Source organism: Ursus americanus, chromosome 8 (assembly GCF_024610735.1).
Source record: "Ursus americanus isolate L20-20 chromosome 8, mUrsAme1.1.p, whole genome shotgun sequence".
NCBI lineage: Eukaryota > Metazoa > Chordata > Mammalia > Carnivora > Ursidae > Ursus > Ursus americanus.
Window position 1 is genome coordinate 12,997,662 of NC_142134.1, and position 20,446 is coordinate 13,018,107.

General features: G+C 34.6%; 1 protein-coding gene across 2 annotated transcripts in view; it reads right to left on the reverse strand.

Moving 5' to 3' along the window:
• MMRN1 (multimerin 1) overlaps positions 1 to 20,446 on the reverse strand; it is a 63,865-nt gene that overhangs the window by 24,101 nt on the left and 19,318 nt on the right. For both annotated transcript variants that reach the window (XM_045791930.2, XM_045791935.2), the window contains exons 3-4: positions 12,356 to 12,475; positions 9,126 to 9,232 (exon numbers count right to left, since the gene is read on the reverse strand). In XM_045791930.2, the coding sequence (XP_045647886.2) occupies positions 9,126 to 9,232; positions 12,356 to 12,475 (227 nt within the window). The remainder of the gene's footprint in view (positions 1 to 9,125; positions 9,233 to 12,355; positions 12,476 to 20,446) is intronic.

Here is a 20,446-nt window from a genome sequence, read left to right on the forward strand (position 1 = left end):
TCCTTAGAAGCTGCCTACCTAACTGCCTTCTCTATTTCTCTTAGGAGTGGAAGAGGGTTCAGGATACATGCGAGTATTTATAGCAAAAGGAACATGTGGCTTCAGCAGGATGAACAAATGATCTTTACATTTTCTTACTGCTTCCCTTTTTGATCAAATCACAGGAAAACAAAACCAAAAAATCATAGGAAAACGAAAAGAGCTGGTGCATTTAAAGGCATTTCCGTAACACAGTAGGGAGGGGGTACTTTGTTAGGAAGCAATGCATGATAAGAGAAAAAAAATATTATATTGTTTTGTGGCATACAAACAAGTAACAATTTCAATTTCCTTTTCTATCTGTTATTCACTTATAACACAGTATCTTTTTTCTACCTCTTTAGAATAGTGATTTTTCATCATGGATGGAAAACAGAAGCACCTATAACTTCTGAAACACTAAAAGTGTCATTGTCCTTTCCATTATCCCACTCGGAGATTCTTTTTTTTTTTTTTTTTTTAAAGATTTTATTTATTTATTTATTTGACTGAGATAGAGACAGCCAGCGAGAGAGGGAACACAAGCAGAGGGAGTGGGAGAGGAAGAAGCAGGCTCATAGTGGAGGAGCCCGATGTGGGGCTCGATCCCAGAACGCCGGGATCACGCCCTGAGCCAAAGGCAGACGCTTAACCGCTGTGCCACCCAGGCGCCCCCGACTCGGAGATTCTGATTCAGTGGATCTGTTCTGGGAATTAAGCATGTGTGTGTGTGTGTGTGTGTGTGTGTTTACATATTTTATTATATAAATTTTATATACATATAATATAAATATATGTGTGTGTATATTTACATATTTTATTATATAAATTTTATATTGTATACATATAATTTTAAACTCTACAAGTGACTTTTGATGTATGACCCTGGTTAAGAAGTACTGATCTAGAAAAAATTGCAAAAAAATTCTAATTCCAATGTTTCATTGTTACAAGGCAGGAAATTACAGATATTTTCATGTTAAAATTTTAATCCAGAAATTGATCTTCATAAACTTTTAAACAACCACACCTGCCTGTTGATAATGAGAACATATGTTAAAGACATGATCTATTAGACTTTAATAAATGACAACCTTGAGTCTCCTATCATTCCATAGAGAAGTGGGCCTTTATAAGGAGGAGGTAATTTTGATAAACATAATTAAAGAATTCATAATAAAATACTAAAAACACTGGAAAAAAGACAAAAGTTTAAATTTTAGGAGCACTTCTTATGAGTGTGATTTTTTTGAAAAAAGGAAAACCACAGAAATGTTATCAATGATAGGAATGTCTGGATGGCTCAGTAGGGTAAGCACCCAACTCTTGATTTCAGTTCAGGTCAAGATCTCAGGGTCGTGAGATGGAGCCCTGTGTCCAGCTTTGTGCTGAGCTTGGAACCTGCTGACGATTCTCTCTCTCCTTCTCCCTCTGCCCCTCCCCCAACTCTCTCTCTCTAAAAAAAAAAAAATCATTCTGGAATATCTTTTGATATGAAAACATCAAATTGATATAAAGTCAATTAAACGTAAAACAATGGGTATTTCTGGAATGAAAATCAATTTTATTTTATTTTCAATAAAAATCAGTGGATTTTTATGTGCTATATAAACTTTTGACTCAAGTAATATTCTAAATTTTTGTCATTTAAAATTTAAATTACTAGATTTATTTTTCATAATGACAATCAATTTCTGTTAAAGTTCATTGGCAATCAAGAGGAAAATATTAAAGAACTTTATGAAATTAGTCTCATGAAGTAAGCTTTATAATAAAAATTTTCAAGTAAAGCAAAATTTTTGAAATAATAAAAAAATTCCACAAACACTTTATCAGTGTTAATAAAAAAATCAAAAGAAAGGAAAATATTTAGGAAATAAAATTAGAATTTTAACATTATATAATTTAAATAATAGATCACTTTTAGAAAAGAAAATATTATAGAATTACCTAATATAATTCCTACATAGGCATAGCATTATGAATGTTTTATGTTTCATATTTGTAAAACAAGCCTTGTTTTAGAAAAGTGGAGAACTGCTTTTCAGAAATGACATTCTTTTTTTTTTTTTTTTAGATTTTATTTATTTATTTATTTGAGAGAGAGAGTACAAGCGGGGGTGGAGGAGGAGTGGAGGGAGAGGGAGAAAGAGAATCTCAAGCAGACTCCATGCTGAGCAGACTCACAACCCCGAGATCATGACCTGAGCCAAAATCAAGAGTCAGATGCTTAGCTGACTGAGCCACACAGGCACCCCCAGAAATGACATTCTAATAGAGATGTCAATTCTCCTTAAACTCTATAGGGGAAAAAATATTCACCTTGTTAAACTGTAGATAATCTGAAAACTGAAAGACATTTCAGATATGAAAAAGTATATATAGTATTTGAAAAAAAATTAATAAGCAATCAATTATATGAGAAAACATCAATTTTTCTAATTATATGAAAATAGTATTTAATGACAAAACTAAAAAATATAATAAATGTTTACATTCCTTGATTTATGGTGCCATGAATTTGGCCAAATGATGTTTGCAAAGCTCTATGAATTAATTAAGTATACATTCCTACGATGTTCATGATTTAGTTAGTAATAAATATATTGAATATTAAAAAATGCACATAGTATCTAAGGGCTGGAAAATATTTAAATGCAGTCATTGTTAATTCAGTAAAGACTAATAGATAATTCAGCAGAATGACATTATCATTTATGTTACTAGGAATGACCAACTTGCTGAGTCTTGGTATCACCCAGTGACTCTAAATCTGACAGAGAATTCTTTAAAGGAGGTTGAGACAGTACCTTACATTAAATCATCTATCTGACAGAGACGTCATTTAGCTGGCATCACCCTTGTCAAAAAAAGAGCGTGCCAATAAGTTTTAGAAATTAATACATTATTTAGAAATACTAGAATAATAAGATGAATGGTTTGTGTTATGGTTTCTATTACTTGATATGTTTTATAATATATTTTTTATTTATAAATACATATTTATAAGTATTCAAGTAAATTATTAAATATAATCATTAAACATTTATTTAAAAAATCACAATATTTATATCTATGAAATATATACATAGAAAATATATGCATTAACTTAAAAGTAATACATTTTTAACCTTTGATTTTTATACTGATTTATATATTAATTGATGCTATTAAATTAGCTGTTATATGTTTGACTATGACCCCTGCTCCTTCTCACCCCATCCTCATAATCAGCTTGGGTGCTGATGATCCTGGTGTGGAGTAACCACAATAAAAATCACAACAGCATGTTATACAGGGTTTATTTCCAGACGTTCAAAATACTTAGCCTAAGCTTAATTATGAATAGTAAAGCATTGTTTTAAATTGTTTTATTATATTCTAATGAAATCAGGTCCTTCATCTCACTCTTCATAAGTATTATATGTTGCATGTTTAATGTAGAGATTATAACATTACTTCACTTAGTGACCTTTCTCATTTGATAAGGACTGACAATCACACACACACACACACACACACACACACACACACACACACACACACGAGAAGGTAGAGGGTATTTTAAGTCTTCTAGGATTGTATCTGACCGGGTTAGTTACTTCCTTAAGTCACAGTTCTCTCTGTGCCATGTAGTCTGGGCAAGATCCTAAAGGTACAAAAAGTAAAAACAAATCTGGACAAAAAGTAAAGGGGCAAGAAAGGAGGTAAACGAAGAGCATTCAAGTCTGATTTTCTATTGCCCTTAGGGTCAAAAGTATTTCAGATAAATATCATTCATGCAATCTGGAAAAATGCTATTTATTGCATTGTAAGCAAGGGAATAGAAAGCGACATACTAAAGAAAGTCAGCAGATTAGACATAAAAACTAAAAAGACCCCCCCCCAAAAAAACCCCTTGAATCAGTGACAAATGGAAGAGAAAGCAAATAAAGAAAACTGTCAGAGAAAAAAAGAAATCTATTGAAAGAGACAATAATACATAGCAGTGTCAAGTGAAAGTCTTTAGTTTTCTTGCATACTAATCTTCAGTAATTCACTCCTCATTTTATGAAAACATAATGTATGGTAAATAAGAAAAATGAAAATTTCTCCATATTTTTGTGAAGTTTAAGAAGACTGGTTTGAAAGAAAATGTAATGGGAAAAATAAATATTAAGTGACAAAAACTGATGTGATTGTGTGTTGTGTGTACACATGTAAAACTTTCCACTTGCTCTTAGCTGTAATTATTTTTAAATTAATTGTTTAAAGAGGAACTAGGTGAGGAAATTGTACTCCTAAGTGAAAGAAACAACTATTAACCACCATAAAAAGATCCTTGAGATCCAATTGTCATATGAATCTCTCTTCTCAGGAATTCATCGGATCGGGTCCCTGCCAAGGCTGTTAAAAACTTGAAATGCCTGTTAAACAAATTCACTAGTTTATGTTATCCTTTCCTAGCTCTGTTTGTTGACTGGAGTTCAATACTTGCATTCATCCCAGTTTACTGCATGGGATTTAGCCAGTGGAGCAGTGCTGATAGCATCTCTGACACTGGAATCAGTTACTCTCCTGTGATAAAGTTCCTGGAAGATTGATGCTCTTTTATTTTTTCATTGAGCAATGTTTCTGTCTTCCCAAATGGATTCGCTACCACAAGAACTGCTACAAATTCTAGGTTTCCCAGGCAATCTTATCTTGCACTTCAGCACAGACCTTTGCTTTGTTCTATAGAGCGGATTTCTTGGTTCTTTCTGAGACATACGTGCTGGGACAGAAGGACATTTATTTAAGTCAAATAACTTTTAAAGATCTTTACGCACTTCAGATTTTTAAAAAATGTAATGTATTTTTAAACATCAGATTCCTTTTTTTTCTATTCGCTCAATAAAATTCCTCTTTTTTCCCTGCATGGAAACACTGACCTTGATGCATCAAGGACTTAGAGAAGCAAGGTCAGCAAGTGTCAAGAGCTACAACTTCCCTAGTAGGTGCTTTTCCTTCCTTCTTTCCTTCTTTCCTTCCTTCCTTCCTTACTCCCTCCTTCCTCTCCGTCCTTCCTTCCTTTCTTCTCTTTCCTTCCGCCGCCTCCTTTTATTAGACAGGTGTTATCTATAAGTGTTTTGTTTTTTTTTTCTTCCAGACCTTTTAGGCATATAGAGGAAGTCATTGATGGCAACTCAGTAATGAGGAAGCTTGCTCTTAGAACTAAAACCTTCCTGTGTGACAAGACCAGTTTCCCGCTGATCCTGCAATACCAGGCGAATACTTACTTGGTGATGGTCAGTACATATATAAAGATTTCCTGAGATTTGGTAGTCAAACCAAAGAAAGCAATTTGGTGCTACAAAGACCTAAGATACATGGTGACTTTTGACTAAATGTATCATAATTGAGCAAGATGCTTATAGATGGTAATGTTCTTTCTTAAAAGGAGAAAGCATTAAATGCCACTAGGATGAATTAGATATGCAAATATATAAGAAATACAGGGGCTTTTTTCTGGTTTAAATATTTATAGTAATTGAAGTCATATCTTAAAATAATTTTACTGGAGAAGTCCCATATTTAAAATGCTAGTTACAATTGCTTATAAAATTTCTTGAATTATTTCACAGCATTTGTGAAATGATTTTTATATATTCATAACCCATGGCAGGGGGTCAGTTTATTTCAATAACTGCATGATTGTATTTTTCAGCATTCATGCTATCTGTGATACATTTCATAAAACATAATTTTCCTATAGAGAGGATCTGACTAAAGCTGACTGGAGTTTTTTTTTTTTTTTTTTTAACAGATTTACAAAGAAGCTTTTCTTTCCTCCTCTCTAATCAAATATTATTTGAACTTAAATTCCTGTCTTTTGTGGCATTAGAGCAAGCCAGAGTTTCCTTGTTTTACTTCAGAACATTTTAGAGACATCTACTGGAAAAGCACATTATTGCAAATTTTATAAAATTGGTTTAAAAAGGATATTGTTGCTGACATTCCAAAAAAAAAAAAATGTCTTGGAGCCCACATCACAAAATTAGGTCCCTTTCTGAAGATAAACTCTTTGATCCTCAAAAAGGTATACCAAATGTGAAAAACACCAAAACTGGTACTTTGCTGTTGGACTTAATACTTCTTCCTTTTTTTACCCAACAAAATTCTATTCACCTAGACTTTTAAAAAATTGGTTTCGTCTTGATAGTATGACTAATATTTTTAATTAGCTAATCCAGAACGTTTTACCAGAATTTTGATTATCTAAATGGTAGCAAAATGAGCACGTGTGGAGGTTCAGTAATATTACAAACAGCATACTGTGGAGTAAGACACCAAGATGAATTGCCTCCTGGATTTTGAATCACAATATCCCTTTCTAACAGGTTGGAGATGGAGCTATAGAGGGGTTGGGGGTTGAAAGAAAAGGAGAAAAAGGTAGAGAAGTGGAGAAGGAGAAATAAAAGTACAGTTGTTAGCTGTTCCATTTTATCCCTGTTCTACGGATCTTCCCTGTATATTTACAAAAATCTCCCTACCGTAATCGAAATGAAAAAGAAATTGTTACTTTTGTATTATGACATTTATTTTATTTGTGGGGATGAAACTTTTGGGGGAAGTAGGGATTTGTAAAATGTATGTAGTATTTTACAAATTTTCTGTGGATAAAATGATCTCCCGATGTGAAGGACTAGCACTGAAGTAATTATCACAGCAGCTACATGACCAAACCCTTGAGGGCTCCGAAGAAGTTTAAAGAATGGATGAGCCACGCTGATTATTCTTGTCATATTTGGGGCTGCTTGACATATGAGACAGTGAGAGAGTTTTGTCAAAGGAAACCTGACAATTTTCCCTTCCGTTTAAGAACGAGACTGTTGGCACATAGATAAAGTGTGGTGGTGGGGGGGACTTGGAATGTGGTGGGGGAGGAATCAGAAGGGAAAAACGTGGAAAGAAAGAAAAGAAAGAAAGAAAGAAACAAACAAACCCAGGATAGATGAAATAATGAAGACTGATTCAAGGAACAAAGGGACACACTAGTTCTTGGAGCCACCAGTGCATCAACTGCACTAATAAAAAATTCAACAGCTTTTATGCACTGCAATCAAAATGGAGGAGGATGGTCACAGGATCGTTAGGGGCGACAGTAGGGTTTTTTTTTTAGGAATCACCGTGATACTGAATTGATTGGATGACATGACACAACGGGCATAGCTGCCATCAGAAAGTTATTCCCACCACAGATTTCAGTAGAAAGATGACCTTTCCACTACAGCGTAATCAGCAGACGCCTGCATTATGAGTAATTCTATTGATAGTATTGTGACAGAAGGTCATGTCAGATCAGTGCTGGAATATTTTTCTTAATGGGATTCAAGGTAACGATTTGCAAATCAGGTATTAAAAATATCCACAAGTTGCTTCCAAATAGAACATGAGACGTCAGTAAATCATCAAAGCTAAGCTATTTGAATTCAACGTAAATATTTCATGTGATGCTTTGAAAAAAAGGAGGTGACAATACATAGCAGATATTGAAAACTGCCAACTAGCCAACTTGTTTCTTGTGCATACATTTATAATGATAGAATTCTACGATTTTTCCTCACAGATGGATACAGTCCACCTTAGTGATTAATAATCGATTAGTAGGTATAAAAGGACAAAGTCTGAAGTAACGGCTGTCTTAATCAGCTGCAGCCCATGACATTCTTCGACCTAAAGATTTTGTTTCCTGCCACACATCAGCATTTAGTTCTGTAGGTGCCATAGGGTGTGTAATGACCTTCTTAATTTCTAGAAAGGTATGCTGTGAACAAACGCTTGAATCTTTAAGAATAATAATGGAATTAATACTCCTAAGATATCCTTCATGGAATTAATACTCCTAAGATCTTCTGCATGCAAGAGGAAAAATACAAAAACTAGTCTTAGACTTTAGGAATATAATTCTAAATACCGTTCAGAAACTTGTAACCATCTGCTATGTACAGATTATATATGTTTTACCACTGGGAATATGCCTGTGCACGTCACGTAAATTAGGAATCCTGTGAAAGCAGGATCCTATTTGGACTTTTTTAGAATATGCTAAATTACCTCGTTTCTAAATACTTTTGGCACAGATGATATTTTATTTAAAAGTTTATTCTACCTGATTATAAATGAAGTACCTATTCATACTATATCCTGAAAATGTATTAAATTTTTATAACAGCTCTGCAATTCAGGCCAGACCCAGAACAAATAGGCTTACAGTTGAATTTACCTACAGATTCTCATTGAATGGGCTAGAAAAACCATATATAACATCCCTAACGAAGCTGCAAGTTTCCTAGAGCTTTTGTATTACAACTTTCTTTTTTTAAATGTGAATCATAATGGCTTCTCCACACTTACATTAATTTTTAATCACAGTCTCTCACGCTGCTGATTGAATTCCTCACCACTACTAATGGTCTTTCTTGTAATATTCATTCATTTAAAATTGATGCCATATCCTATTTTTCAAAGGAAACCTGTTTAAATTCAAAAGCAACATAATAGCCACACGGATGTTAGGCCACAGCAGGTTACCGGGTGTTTGATTAGCCTTGCCACCAGAAAATCCTTAAAATCACAGTTGATAAAATGGCTCTATTAGGATTTAAGAAGAAAAGCACAATTATTCATGCCACATTTGTATATTTTTTAAAACTGAATTTCATTCATATACATAATATTATTTCAAATAATTGAACTGGAACAAAACTAGAAGGTAGTTTTATTTTCATATAGGGGCACTTCTAATGATTATCTAAATATAAAATTAGGATTTCTGATATTTTAATAAGGCATGCCTCCATAGCATATAGTTAAGAAACAGTAGATAGTCAGATCTCCACTTATTCGTCCTCTAAAACTAACATACAATATAGGAATATATAAGATATCTCATTAGAAGACTTAGGGTGCTAAACTACTAAGTTAGGAAGCTCTAGAGAGGTAACAGTTTTAATGATTTGGCTATGTGTTCATTAACTTTGGTTCAAAAGGGAAAATACAACTCTTTTCTTCACTAAAATCAGTTGCTTATTCCTCAGAAGTTTTATGCTTTTCATTCTTATTATAAAAGTACTATTAGAATATACCTTTTAGCTGGCATTTTGCTCCACTGAATCCAGGACAGCACTTCCATTCCAATGAGGTAACGATTTTGTGTTGCATCCTGTAGACAGGATTTGATATCTTCTGAGATCTGGACAGGAGAGCAATTATTTGTGTTACATTAAATTATCAGTTGGGATAATTAAAGTTTTGGAGACAATACCTAAAATGTAAGAAACATTCAGTAAACATTATCTGTTATTATTATTATAATCTTCATCATCGATATTATTATTATTATTATTATTATTACTATTATTATTGAGAGGAGAGCCAGCACATGAGAGAGTGGGGCAGGGCGGGGTGGGGAAGGGGGAGAGGGAGAGAGAAAATCTTAAGCTGGCTTCACGCTCAGCACAGAGCTGATGTAGGGCTCCATCTCACAACCCCGAGATCATGACCTGAGCTGAAATCAAGAGTCGGACGCTTAACTAACTGAGTCACCCTGGTGCCCCTCCTCAATATTATTGTTAAACTTACATTTCTTTAAAGAAATTACAAAAAACATTAAGAGTTATGCTATTTGGTATTTTAAGTTTATACCTATCATTACATTTTCTAAACGTAGTATAACTTTTCCCTTGATAATACTTTTACTAAACCAATGTTAAAACTTATTTTAATTCTATTTTTTTAAATAGCTTATGAGGACAATTTCTTTCATTTCAATTCTTAATATTCCTTATATCGTTATAGTTAAAAGGATCTGTTTTCCCCCAGATCAACATCAAACAACTGAAACTGTGTATGAGTGATCGAATTGAATTATGATAACCACTATGCTTTTTAACCTGCACTTTGTCCTTTCTCAAGTTTTAGATTTAAAAATTTTTTTTATTTTATGTTTTTTTATTATATTATGTTAGTCACCATACACTACATCCCCGGTTTCCGATGTAAAGCTCGATGTAGATTTTAAATTTTTAATATTATTTCTCTCATATGGTATTTATCTCTGATAGAGAGGGATGGAAAGAGAGAAGGAAAGAGAATGAGAGGGAGAGAGGAAGGGATCTAACATGAGAAAATATTTCTAAGAAGAAACCGTGAAAGGGAAATGAAGAAACTATAACATTTTAGCATAGCAATCCATATACATGGTGAATGGTACTAAATTGTAGGCCCTATATATGTAAATGTAAATCATAAATACAATTTGTCCATGTTATTCTTACCCTTATGACTTCAAAATTTAGCTAATATGTATCAAGTGGGCCTATGAAATGGGTATATATTACCTTGTTTAATTTACTTATTAGTTCTATGTAGAAAATATCGTTACTATCCTGATATGCTGATGAGGAACCTGAGGAACACAGAGCTGAAACAACATGCTCAAAGTCTCGAAACTAAAAGTGATCAAGGGGCTGCCTGGGTGGCTCAGTTGTTAAGCGTCTGCCGTAGGCTCAGGTCACGATCCCAGGGTCCTGGGATCGAGTCCCATGCAGGTTGGGCTCCCTGGACTGCGGGGGGCCTGCTTCTTCCTCTCCCACTCCCTCTGCTTGTGTTCCCTCTCTTGCTGTCTCTCTCTCTCTGTCAAATAAATTATAAATAAAATATTTAAAAAATAAAATAAAAATGATCGAGGTGGGATTTTCATCCACGCTGCGTGGGCTAGCCTCCCTTTTACTATCTAGAGTTTGTCCCCTACAACTCTGTGGGGACAGTAGTCAATTTCCTGGATAAACCCCGATCACGTGGAGGGAATGTAGCTTAACCAACTGGGCTTTAAGAGACTTGGGTTTTAGTTTCTGCTGTGACTTGAAGGGTAATTCAATCTGTGTGAGGTTATTCCTCAGCTTTAAAAGGAGCTATAAGTTCTCTCCATCTCTAAAAGTAGGCTAGTCATTTACCTGTGTTTATGTCAGTTAATTATATTCAGTAAGTAACTCAGTCTAGTGAAATAGCTCCAGTCCAGGAGATAAAGCTAAATAGAAAGTAAGGCTGTTTGGAAAAGGACTCTTTAGAGTTTATTAGGATGAACTCAAGCAGTTAGTTGCATTATTACTAGAGTCAATGTCCGTGCTTTAGCAAACTGGATCCCTGCTATATGCGGCTCCGACATAATAAAGGAGAAAGTGACAAAAACTGCATGTGTCCTGAAATAATGAAGGAAGAGACCCATTCGAAGGTGAAGAGATGAGCATAAATATACATATTCTGGTTTGTTTAAAGAGAGAAAGAGAAAAAAAACTCACCTTGAACTCAGAAGGGCAGTATAATGGGGTTACTGTGGCAATATTTTCATTACTGAAGAATTAACAATGCATTCTTTGTATCTCATGTCGACAAGGAAATTGCCACAAAGGGAGCAAATGCTGAAAGCGGAACTGGAGCTCAGCTCTTCCAAATCCCTAAGATGTGCTTAGCTCTCTGGACCATGAACGTTAGCTATTCGTCCAGGGAGTAAGAAACACCTTGATTTTACATATCCTTCCTGTGCACTGTTCCAGATTGCCAATGTGTCAGATTCATTGCCTGAGTTATTTGTACGACAATTTGCATAACATGAGCCATCATGGCCTGAATAATAATTTTAGTTTTTATTTCAGGGTCTTCTGAAACACCCTCAGATAAGCTAATGTGACTGTATGAATTCAGAGAATTTACCAATTACTCAGCCCCACATCTGAACAACTTTCAAATGTTCTCAATAGGTTTTTTAAGAAATGAAAATTAAGTAACATGAATAAATGAAAATTAAATAACATGAATCATTAAAATAGGCATATAAAGAAAGGCCCCACTTAGCTGTTTTATCATGCACAATTGCCAATTAAGGTGGCTTGCCAAGTTATGGACTTCTCTCTGACCTAGTATGAAGCAGAAAGTATCAATACAATTTTAAAACTGTGTATGAATTTCATAAGAATTGAAGGACAGGATTATTGATCAGGTCATAGAATAAAGGTAATAGTAACAGTAAAAATGGAAATAAGCATGAAAGTTAGCATTTATTGAAGACTCACAAAGTACGTGTCCCTAGGCTAAGCATATTACTGCATTCTCATATATTCTAAAAATTCCCATATGAGGCATGTATTATTGGTATCTTCATTTTCACTTACCCCAAATCATGCACCTAATTTACTGTGATGACCGTACTTTAACCCTACTATACATTTGCACCTGGGATGATTAACTTTCTCTATATATTCCACGACATACATAACTACAGTATAAGCAGTGGCTATTTTCAAAAAGTTTCACATACCTCTGAGGACAGGATCCACTGGCCCAGCCACAGGGCCCTCTCCCACTTGGAACATAAGTGACTTGGTTGTCTAGTATCACTGTGGGAGATAATCTCGTATGTACATAAGCGCACCAATTCCTAAGGAAGAGATAATTTTGGTTAAAAAGAAATCATTGTCAAAAAGAATTCTTTCCATTAAAATAACTTTCATAGGTCTGTATCTATTGCTATCAGAGTTGTGGATTAGATACTTTGAAAAATTGGTATCTAGCTTTAAAATATCTGATGAGAGAAAACATACTTGTTATTGCATTGCTGTATGCACGAAAAGGAAAGGAAAGCTACAAAATCACAGTAAGTTAAGAATAAATAAGACTTAAAACCAGAACTTGTATTGTTCAGCTGTAAGTTAAGTAAAAATCCAAGACCTCCCTTATGGCAAATGTCAGTGTTAGCGCTTAATTGGAGACTCAGACCTCGGTCCAGTCCTTCTATTGAACAATGTGCAGTAAGACAAAAGCAAACAAGTAAATGCTGTAAGAATCAAAAAAGAGGAAAAATAACTATTATTAGCAGCAGAGGATATGATATAAATAAAAAATATGAAATAGCCCAGATGCAAATGATTATAAGAGTTCAGCAATGTAGTTAAGGTCAATATAAATTTTTTATAATTAATAAAATATATGGCCACAAAGTTAAGATCAGTTACAGTTCAATGTACCAACAATAAATTTTAAAAAGGTACTACTTACAATAGCAAAAATAACATTATTCTTCTTAAATCCAACAAAAGAAGTGTAAGATATAACAGATAATTGCTAAGCTTTATTGAAAGGCCCCCCCAAAAATCCAATAAATCCTGTTAATGGATGGGAGCAGACAATGTAAATATATCAATTCTCCTCAAATTAATCCACAGATTTAGAGCCTTTTTAAGGCAAACCTTAATTTGATACAAGTTTAATAAGCTTATTCTATTTTTTATGTAATAAACTAATAAGCCAAATTTCAGAATTTCTGGCTCTGACCAATACAGAGCATCAGATTTACTTTCCCTTGGCAAAATCTATAAAGCTGGACAAGATATATAAAGCAATAATTTTCAGATGTTGAACAACAAACAATGCAGTGAAATGATTTTTTGAGAGAAGGGAGCAATATGATGTGAATTCCACATTGAATCTAGTTTTCTGCCTGCAAACAATTTTCAAACGACATCGCAAAGGAGTGGGTCGCAAAGAGAGAGAGCACTGGATGAAGGAAATAGAGATCTGAGTTTGGGGCTGCTGACGTGGTCAGAATATGTAGATGAAGTTCATAAAATGAGGGGGAATGACAGAGGTGTCATCTTAAAAGTCAACGTAGGGGTTCTTTTAAATCTTGGGTTGAATACCACACAGTGCTTGCAAGTAGTAGTCTTTGCAAGGCCACCTGAGAACAAATATCATGAAGCTGTGTGAGCTGAACAAAGATTCCAGATTTTACCCCATTGTGGAGAATTCTGACCAACCAAAGAGGAGAGTTCTCATTAAACATCTGAGTGCCTGACCCTAGCAATGACTGCATCCCGTAGGGTAAGGCTAATCTACACACACGCCAACAAAGCCTTAAAAAAATTCCCATCCTTGATATAACTAACTCCGTGCCAGAACAGAAGTCAAAGCTCTTTAAGGGAAGACAACAAAACCTGTTCATAACATAGCAGCTCAACATAAACAAACAAACAACAATAAGAACTAGATATGTGAAGAAGGTGGAATATAGGGCCAATACATGAGTAAAAATCCAATAAACAGAGCCAAAACAAAACAGAGATGACATAGATGTTGAATTGGCAACCGATGACTAAAATAGTTATTGTAAACCTGTTCACGATATCGAGGAAAAAATATTTGCTCATGGCAAATATCAAAAAAAAAAAAAAAGAACCATCAAATAGAACCAAAACATACAAAATATGAATAAAGATTGTCTGGATTGGGTTTAACAGAAGTTTGGACTCTGGACATTAAGATCAATGAACTTGGAGGCAGGGCAAAAGAAACTATCCACACTGAAGGACAGAGGGAAAAATATTAAAATATAAATGAGCAGAAACTCAAGTGGTCCAAAATATATTAGAGTTCCAGAAGAGTAGCAGAAAAAGATCAAGGAAGAGTAAGTAGTTGAAGAAATAAGGGCTGAAATTTTTCTAAATTTGGTAGAAGACTATCAGTCTTCAGATCTAAGAAGCTCAATAAATCCAGAAAGATAAACACAAAGTAAAACTTCACTTAAGTATGTTATAGATAAATTCCAGATAAAAAATATAAAGAGAAAAAAAAAGCAGACGGACATTAATTCGGAAGAGAAGGGAACTACCTCGACTTGATAAAGGGCGTCTATGAAAAACCTGCAACTAATATCATACTAAATGGTGAAAGAATGAAAGCTTTCCCTTGAGATCGGGAGTAAAACAAGAATGTCTGCTCTTGTAACTTCTATTTAACATTTTGCTATAAGCTCTAGTCAGGCAATTATATATATATATATATATATATATATAGAGAGAGAGAGAGAGAGAGAGAGAGAGAGAGAGGGAGACATATTTCTCCTATGTAGAAAATTATTAAAAATCCACTAAAATGCTACTAGAACTTATAAGCAAGTGCAACAAGGTTACAATATACAAAAAACAATTGTATTTGTGCACAGCAGCAATGAATGACTCAAAGATGAAATTAAGAAAACAATTCCATTTACGATAGCACCAAAATTAAGCACATGCTCAGGAATCGATTCAACAAAAGAAGTACAAAAATGACAAAATATCATTGAAAGAAAGACAACCTAAATAAATGGAAAGGGTTCATGGACCAGAAGATTTGCTGTTGTTCGAAGGGGTTTACTCCCTAAGTTGATCTACAGCTTCAACACAATCCCAGTCAAAATCCCACCTGCCTTTTTTTTTGCAGAAATTTGAAGCTTTTTTTAAAAATTCATATGGAAATACAAGAAACTCAGAACAGCCAAAACAATATTGAAAAATAAATGGAAGGCTCAGTACTCACGCTATCCACTATCAAAGCTTATTACAAACTGCAGTAAGTGAGACTGTATTTGACCAGCATAAGAATAGTGCTACAGATCAATGGAATAGAATTTAGAGTTTAGAAATAAACCTGTACATTTATGGTTAACTAATTTTTGACAAGGGTGCCACGCAATTCAATGGGGAAAGAACATTCTTTTCAACAAATGATGGTAAGATAAATGGAGGCAAACAGGTAAAGTTGGATACCTGTCTCATATCAGATATAAAAATCAACTCAAAAATGGATCAAAGACAAAAGTAAGAGCTAAAACTGTTAGAAGAAAGCAAAGGCATATATCCACATGTCCTGGGATTATCTTGCCAGTGTAATAGGCAAGAAAGAGAAGTGAAGTCACCCAGACTGAATGTTAATAAGTTAAAATTATGTTTACTTGCAGAACAGGTTTTATGTAGATCATGATGAATCTACAAAAAATTAAGTAATTAGTGAACTTAGCAAGATCTAAGGCAAATATACAGAAAAATCAACTGTTTTTCTAGGTACTAACTAAAATACTTAACTACATAAAGTTTAAGAACTTTTGTTCATGTCAAGACACCAAAGTGATTTAAAAAGAGGCTGGGGGCACCTGGATGGTGCAGTTAGTTCGGTGTCCGACTCGGTTTCAGCTCAGTTCATGATCCCAGTGTTGTGAGCAGCCAGCTCTGCGCTCAGCAACGGGTCTAAGATTTTCTCCCTGTCCCTCCGCCTCTGCCCCCCTTGCTCTCTCTCTCTTTCATTCTCTGTCTAAAAAGAGAGAGAGAGAGAGAGAGAGAGAGAGAGAGGCTGTGAATCAAAAGATTAGCATTCATAATATATAACAAATTCCCACTAATAAGTAAGACAAGGATAAGGAAAAAATAGAACGATAGAAAAATGGACAAACTGCTTGAACAAACATTTTATTCAAGGAAATACCAATGGCCATTAAACATATAAAAAGAAGGTTCATTTTGTTGGTATCAAGAAAATGCAAATTAAGATCACAATGGAATAATATTTGATACTCCAGAATAAGCAAACATTGAGAATTCGACAATCTCACATATTCAGAGGATATAGAGAATAGAAGGACTCTCTCTTTTTTTTTTTTTAAGGTTTTTATTTATTTATTCGACAGAGATAGAGACAGCCAGAGAGAGAGGGAACACAAGCAGGGGGAGTGGGAGAGGTAGAAGCAGGCTCATAGTGGAGGACCCCGATGTGGGGCTCGATCCCACAACGCCAGGATCACGCCCTGAGCCGAAGGCAGGCGCTTAACCGCTCTGCCACCCAGGCGCCCCTAGAAGGACTCTCTTAAATTCTGTTGATAGAAGTACACATTGGTACAACTACTTTGAAAAACAATTTGTTACTATTGTAAAGATGAACATGCAAATACTCTCTGACCCAGTGGTTATACTTTTTGATATATATTTAGGAGAAACGATTCCAAATATATATATATTTAGAGAAACTAAACTGCTTTATAACTACATCCTATCAATTTAATTATATTAAAATATAATTTTATACCAGTAATCATATACCTGAATTTTTATAGCAGCAGGCATTATTCATAATTATCAAAACCCGAAAGTAGCTCAAATGTCCATTTAACATGGAGCAATACGTGCTGAAATATTTACACAGCGGACATTATTCACCCTTAAAAAATGAACTACAATGTTATCCAATAGCCCAAACTGAACTTATATAACAAACCTGTGTGTTACAAGTAAGTTACAGGAGAAACAGTATGATGCATTTTTCTTATATAAAGCTAAAAAAAAAGATGGATAATGTATTGTTTAGGGATACCTGTATATATGGTAAAATTATATTTAGTAATACCTCTTTTGTATGGATCAAATATGGCATAATTCAAAATATTATAATTAAAAATAAAATAAATAAATCCTGTCTTATTGAAAGACTTCGCTGACTTGCTGTTCTGATACTCATGTCTTAACAATGAGACCATATTGAATCCATAACTTTTCTCAAACCAGTTTCTAAAAAACTTTCTTTATATCCATCCATGTATGCTTATTCCCTTCAACATATAAAATCGTACAGAAATAGTTGAGAAGATTTCATGGCATCAAAGTCATTTGCCACAAAAATGTCATGATCAGACAAAAACAGCCTTTATTAAAGTACATATTTTTAGATGACATTCTAACATTAGAAGCCACCCAAAAGATAAAGATTTTTAAAGATGTTCCCTACCTCAAGGAATTTGAAGTTGTAAATATACATTAATGCTACAAATGGAGTCCTAGGGGATGGAGAGAGAAGTAAATGTTCACTATTAAATAAGTGCAGATACAAAACATTAATTACTTGCAGTTGCATAAAAATAAGTTATTAAACAAATTACATGAGAAAGTAAGTTATCTAACACACATGGGTGAGACGTAGGTGCTGTAGGTAGAAGTCTGGAAAGTGTTTTTATTGTGCTTGTAATGTGTTATATAAATTACTTCTCTAAAATTTTTAAAGGTAGGCAGCAGAATCTTTATATAAACACTGTTTAGGAAAACCAGCTTCACTTCTGGTTGCAATCAATACCAGTTATTGTATCATAAAAGACCCCACACCAAACTATGGGAAATTCTTAATAACTGTAGGTTAATTGAATTAGATTATATCGTGATTTCTTTTTCTTCTTACTTTTTTTCCTATTGTAAATATGCATCTTATTACATTTAATTTATATTCTTCCCTCTTACTTATGATGAGATTTTTTTGGGGGGGGGGTCAGGGATGATTTACAAAATATGGTATTAAAAGAAATGTTATATAACCGTATAATCTGTGGGGTGCCTGGGTGGCTCTGTCATTAAGCGTCTGCCTTCGGCTCAGGGTGTGGTCCCGGGGTCCTGGGATCGAGCCCCACATTGGGCTCCCTGCTCCACTAGGAGCCTGCTTCTTCCTCTCCCACTCCCCCTGCTTGTGTTCCCTCTCTCGCTGGCTGTCTCTCTCTGTCAAATAAACAAATAAAATCTTAAAAAAAAAAAATAACTGTATAATCTAATCACTGCAAGTTCAAATCAATCTGAGATATATGCCTCTAAATCAGTAGAACGTTTGAAATCTATTTTGCCAAAAAATACAAATAATAATTAAAATGATACAAAAATCAATCTAGGGGCATCTGAGCCACTCAGTCAGTTAAGCGGCTGCCTTGGGCTCAGGTCATGATCCCAAGGTCCCAGGATCAAGCCCTGCATCGAGGGAGCCCGCTTCTCCCTCTGTCTTTCCCCTTGGCTTGTGCTATCTCACTCTCTCTGTCTCTCTCTCAAATAAATAAATAAAATCCTAAAAAAAAAAATCAATCTAAATGTTAAAGACCAAAGGGGGAACACAGTTTTTCCCCAGGGTAGAACCACTGAAGTTAGTAAACATCTGCTTTGGAATATTTAGGCTTCTTGGGACTGAATGTTTTTCTACAAATGAAACGGATTCTGTCATTCATCCAACTATAGCAGATACATTGAGCACCATACAGCTTATTATCGTATTGGATAAGAAGTTTGAATGGTTAGTTCCATACAGAAATAAAAAGACCTTTTGGCACATTTTATAAAAGCATGGTGAGACTTGCAAAAATACTGTGAAACAAAGAACTGGCAAAAGCAAGAAATAGAAATACGAAAGATTTCAAATTGAGAGGACCACACAAAAGGGATATTTTAAGATATGAATGGGATTTCTTAAGCAAATCCACTGATTATCCTGATTATAGAGAATGACCAGCTTCAACAGAAGCAGTTATATAGTCTGTCGCCTCACTTGGCTACATGAGTGTTGAGGGAGGTGTACAACGCAGGACAGAGAGAAGTACCACCCTCCCTACATGCTCTGGGCTTTAGAATAAGAGGTGATAACTAGGTGGATAGATGGATACATAGGTAGATAGATAGATATAGGTATTGTTTGTGAGACTAAATCACAGTGTCACCTGCAGAGATCTTTTAAATTCCTAAATACTAAAACAATCTCATGACTGAAAGAGTTGAGTAGGCAAAAATCAGACCAGCAGATTGCTCATGGCCCAGCAATCTTTGATCCAGTGTAAATTAGAAGAAGTCTCCACAGCCAAAGAGCCCTGGTGTGACTTGTAATTAGGCTTATGCTACTGATGAAATAAGCTCATTAAGGCATGTTAAAAATGTAAATAGAAATTTTAAAACCAAATTGTGGGAAAATATAAGTTTAAAAACAGAAAATTAAGCATGGCAAAATGGTGACAGGCAGTATAAAGGCAAATGTAATGATCCCAGACAAGCATTCTGCTGAAATCTAAAAATGCTTTGTACCTTTCCAGACTGATTATGGCGGACGGAGAGCAGTTACTTTGAAGTGTTTAGCTTTCCATGGGGTCGTAACCCTCCAAACAGCAGACTGCATTTGGGATTCTCTTTAAGGGTAATAACACGGTTTCTTTTGTGCAGCAGCATGTACTGAAAAAACTTGTATTGATTCTTTGGATTTTCCAAGTTAATAGGTAAAAGGTTTGTTCTAGGGAAAACCAGGCAGCTTTGGTTATTTACGAACACTAGCCTAGCTTGCAGACCATGCAAAAGAGAAGGTAGAAAAAGGATTCTAGTTTGACTTACGCAACTTGAAGTGTTGTGGATAATGAACTAAGAGAAGCATTGTAAATAGACAATCTACTGTACTTCTGATTGAAACATTTTAGAAACCCAGTCTTCCAGGGACCTAGTAAAAAGACTAAATTAAAAAAAAAATCTTCCATTAATCACTGATTTGTCATTTGAAGCATACCCTGACCAAAGCATGACCCAATCATATCCATTCTTATCCTGAACCAAGAGTAGACTGAGCAAAAAGGATTCATTTAAACAACGACCACAATAAATATTTTCCTTAAGAAATAAAAGACAACAATCAACCAATTAACATTGTCTATTCTAGTCCTTAAAACTCATATTAATATTGCTTGCCAGCCTATTCATAAAAGGCTGAATGTTAAACTTGTATACTGATAATCTGTGGCTTGAATTGACACAATGGCATGAAAAGA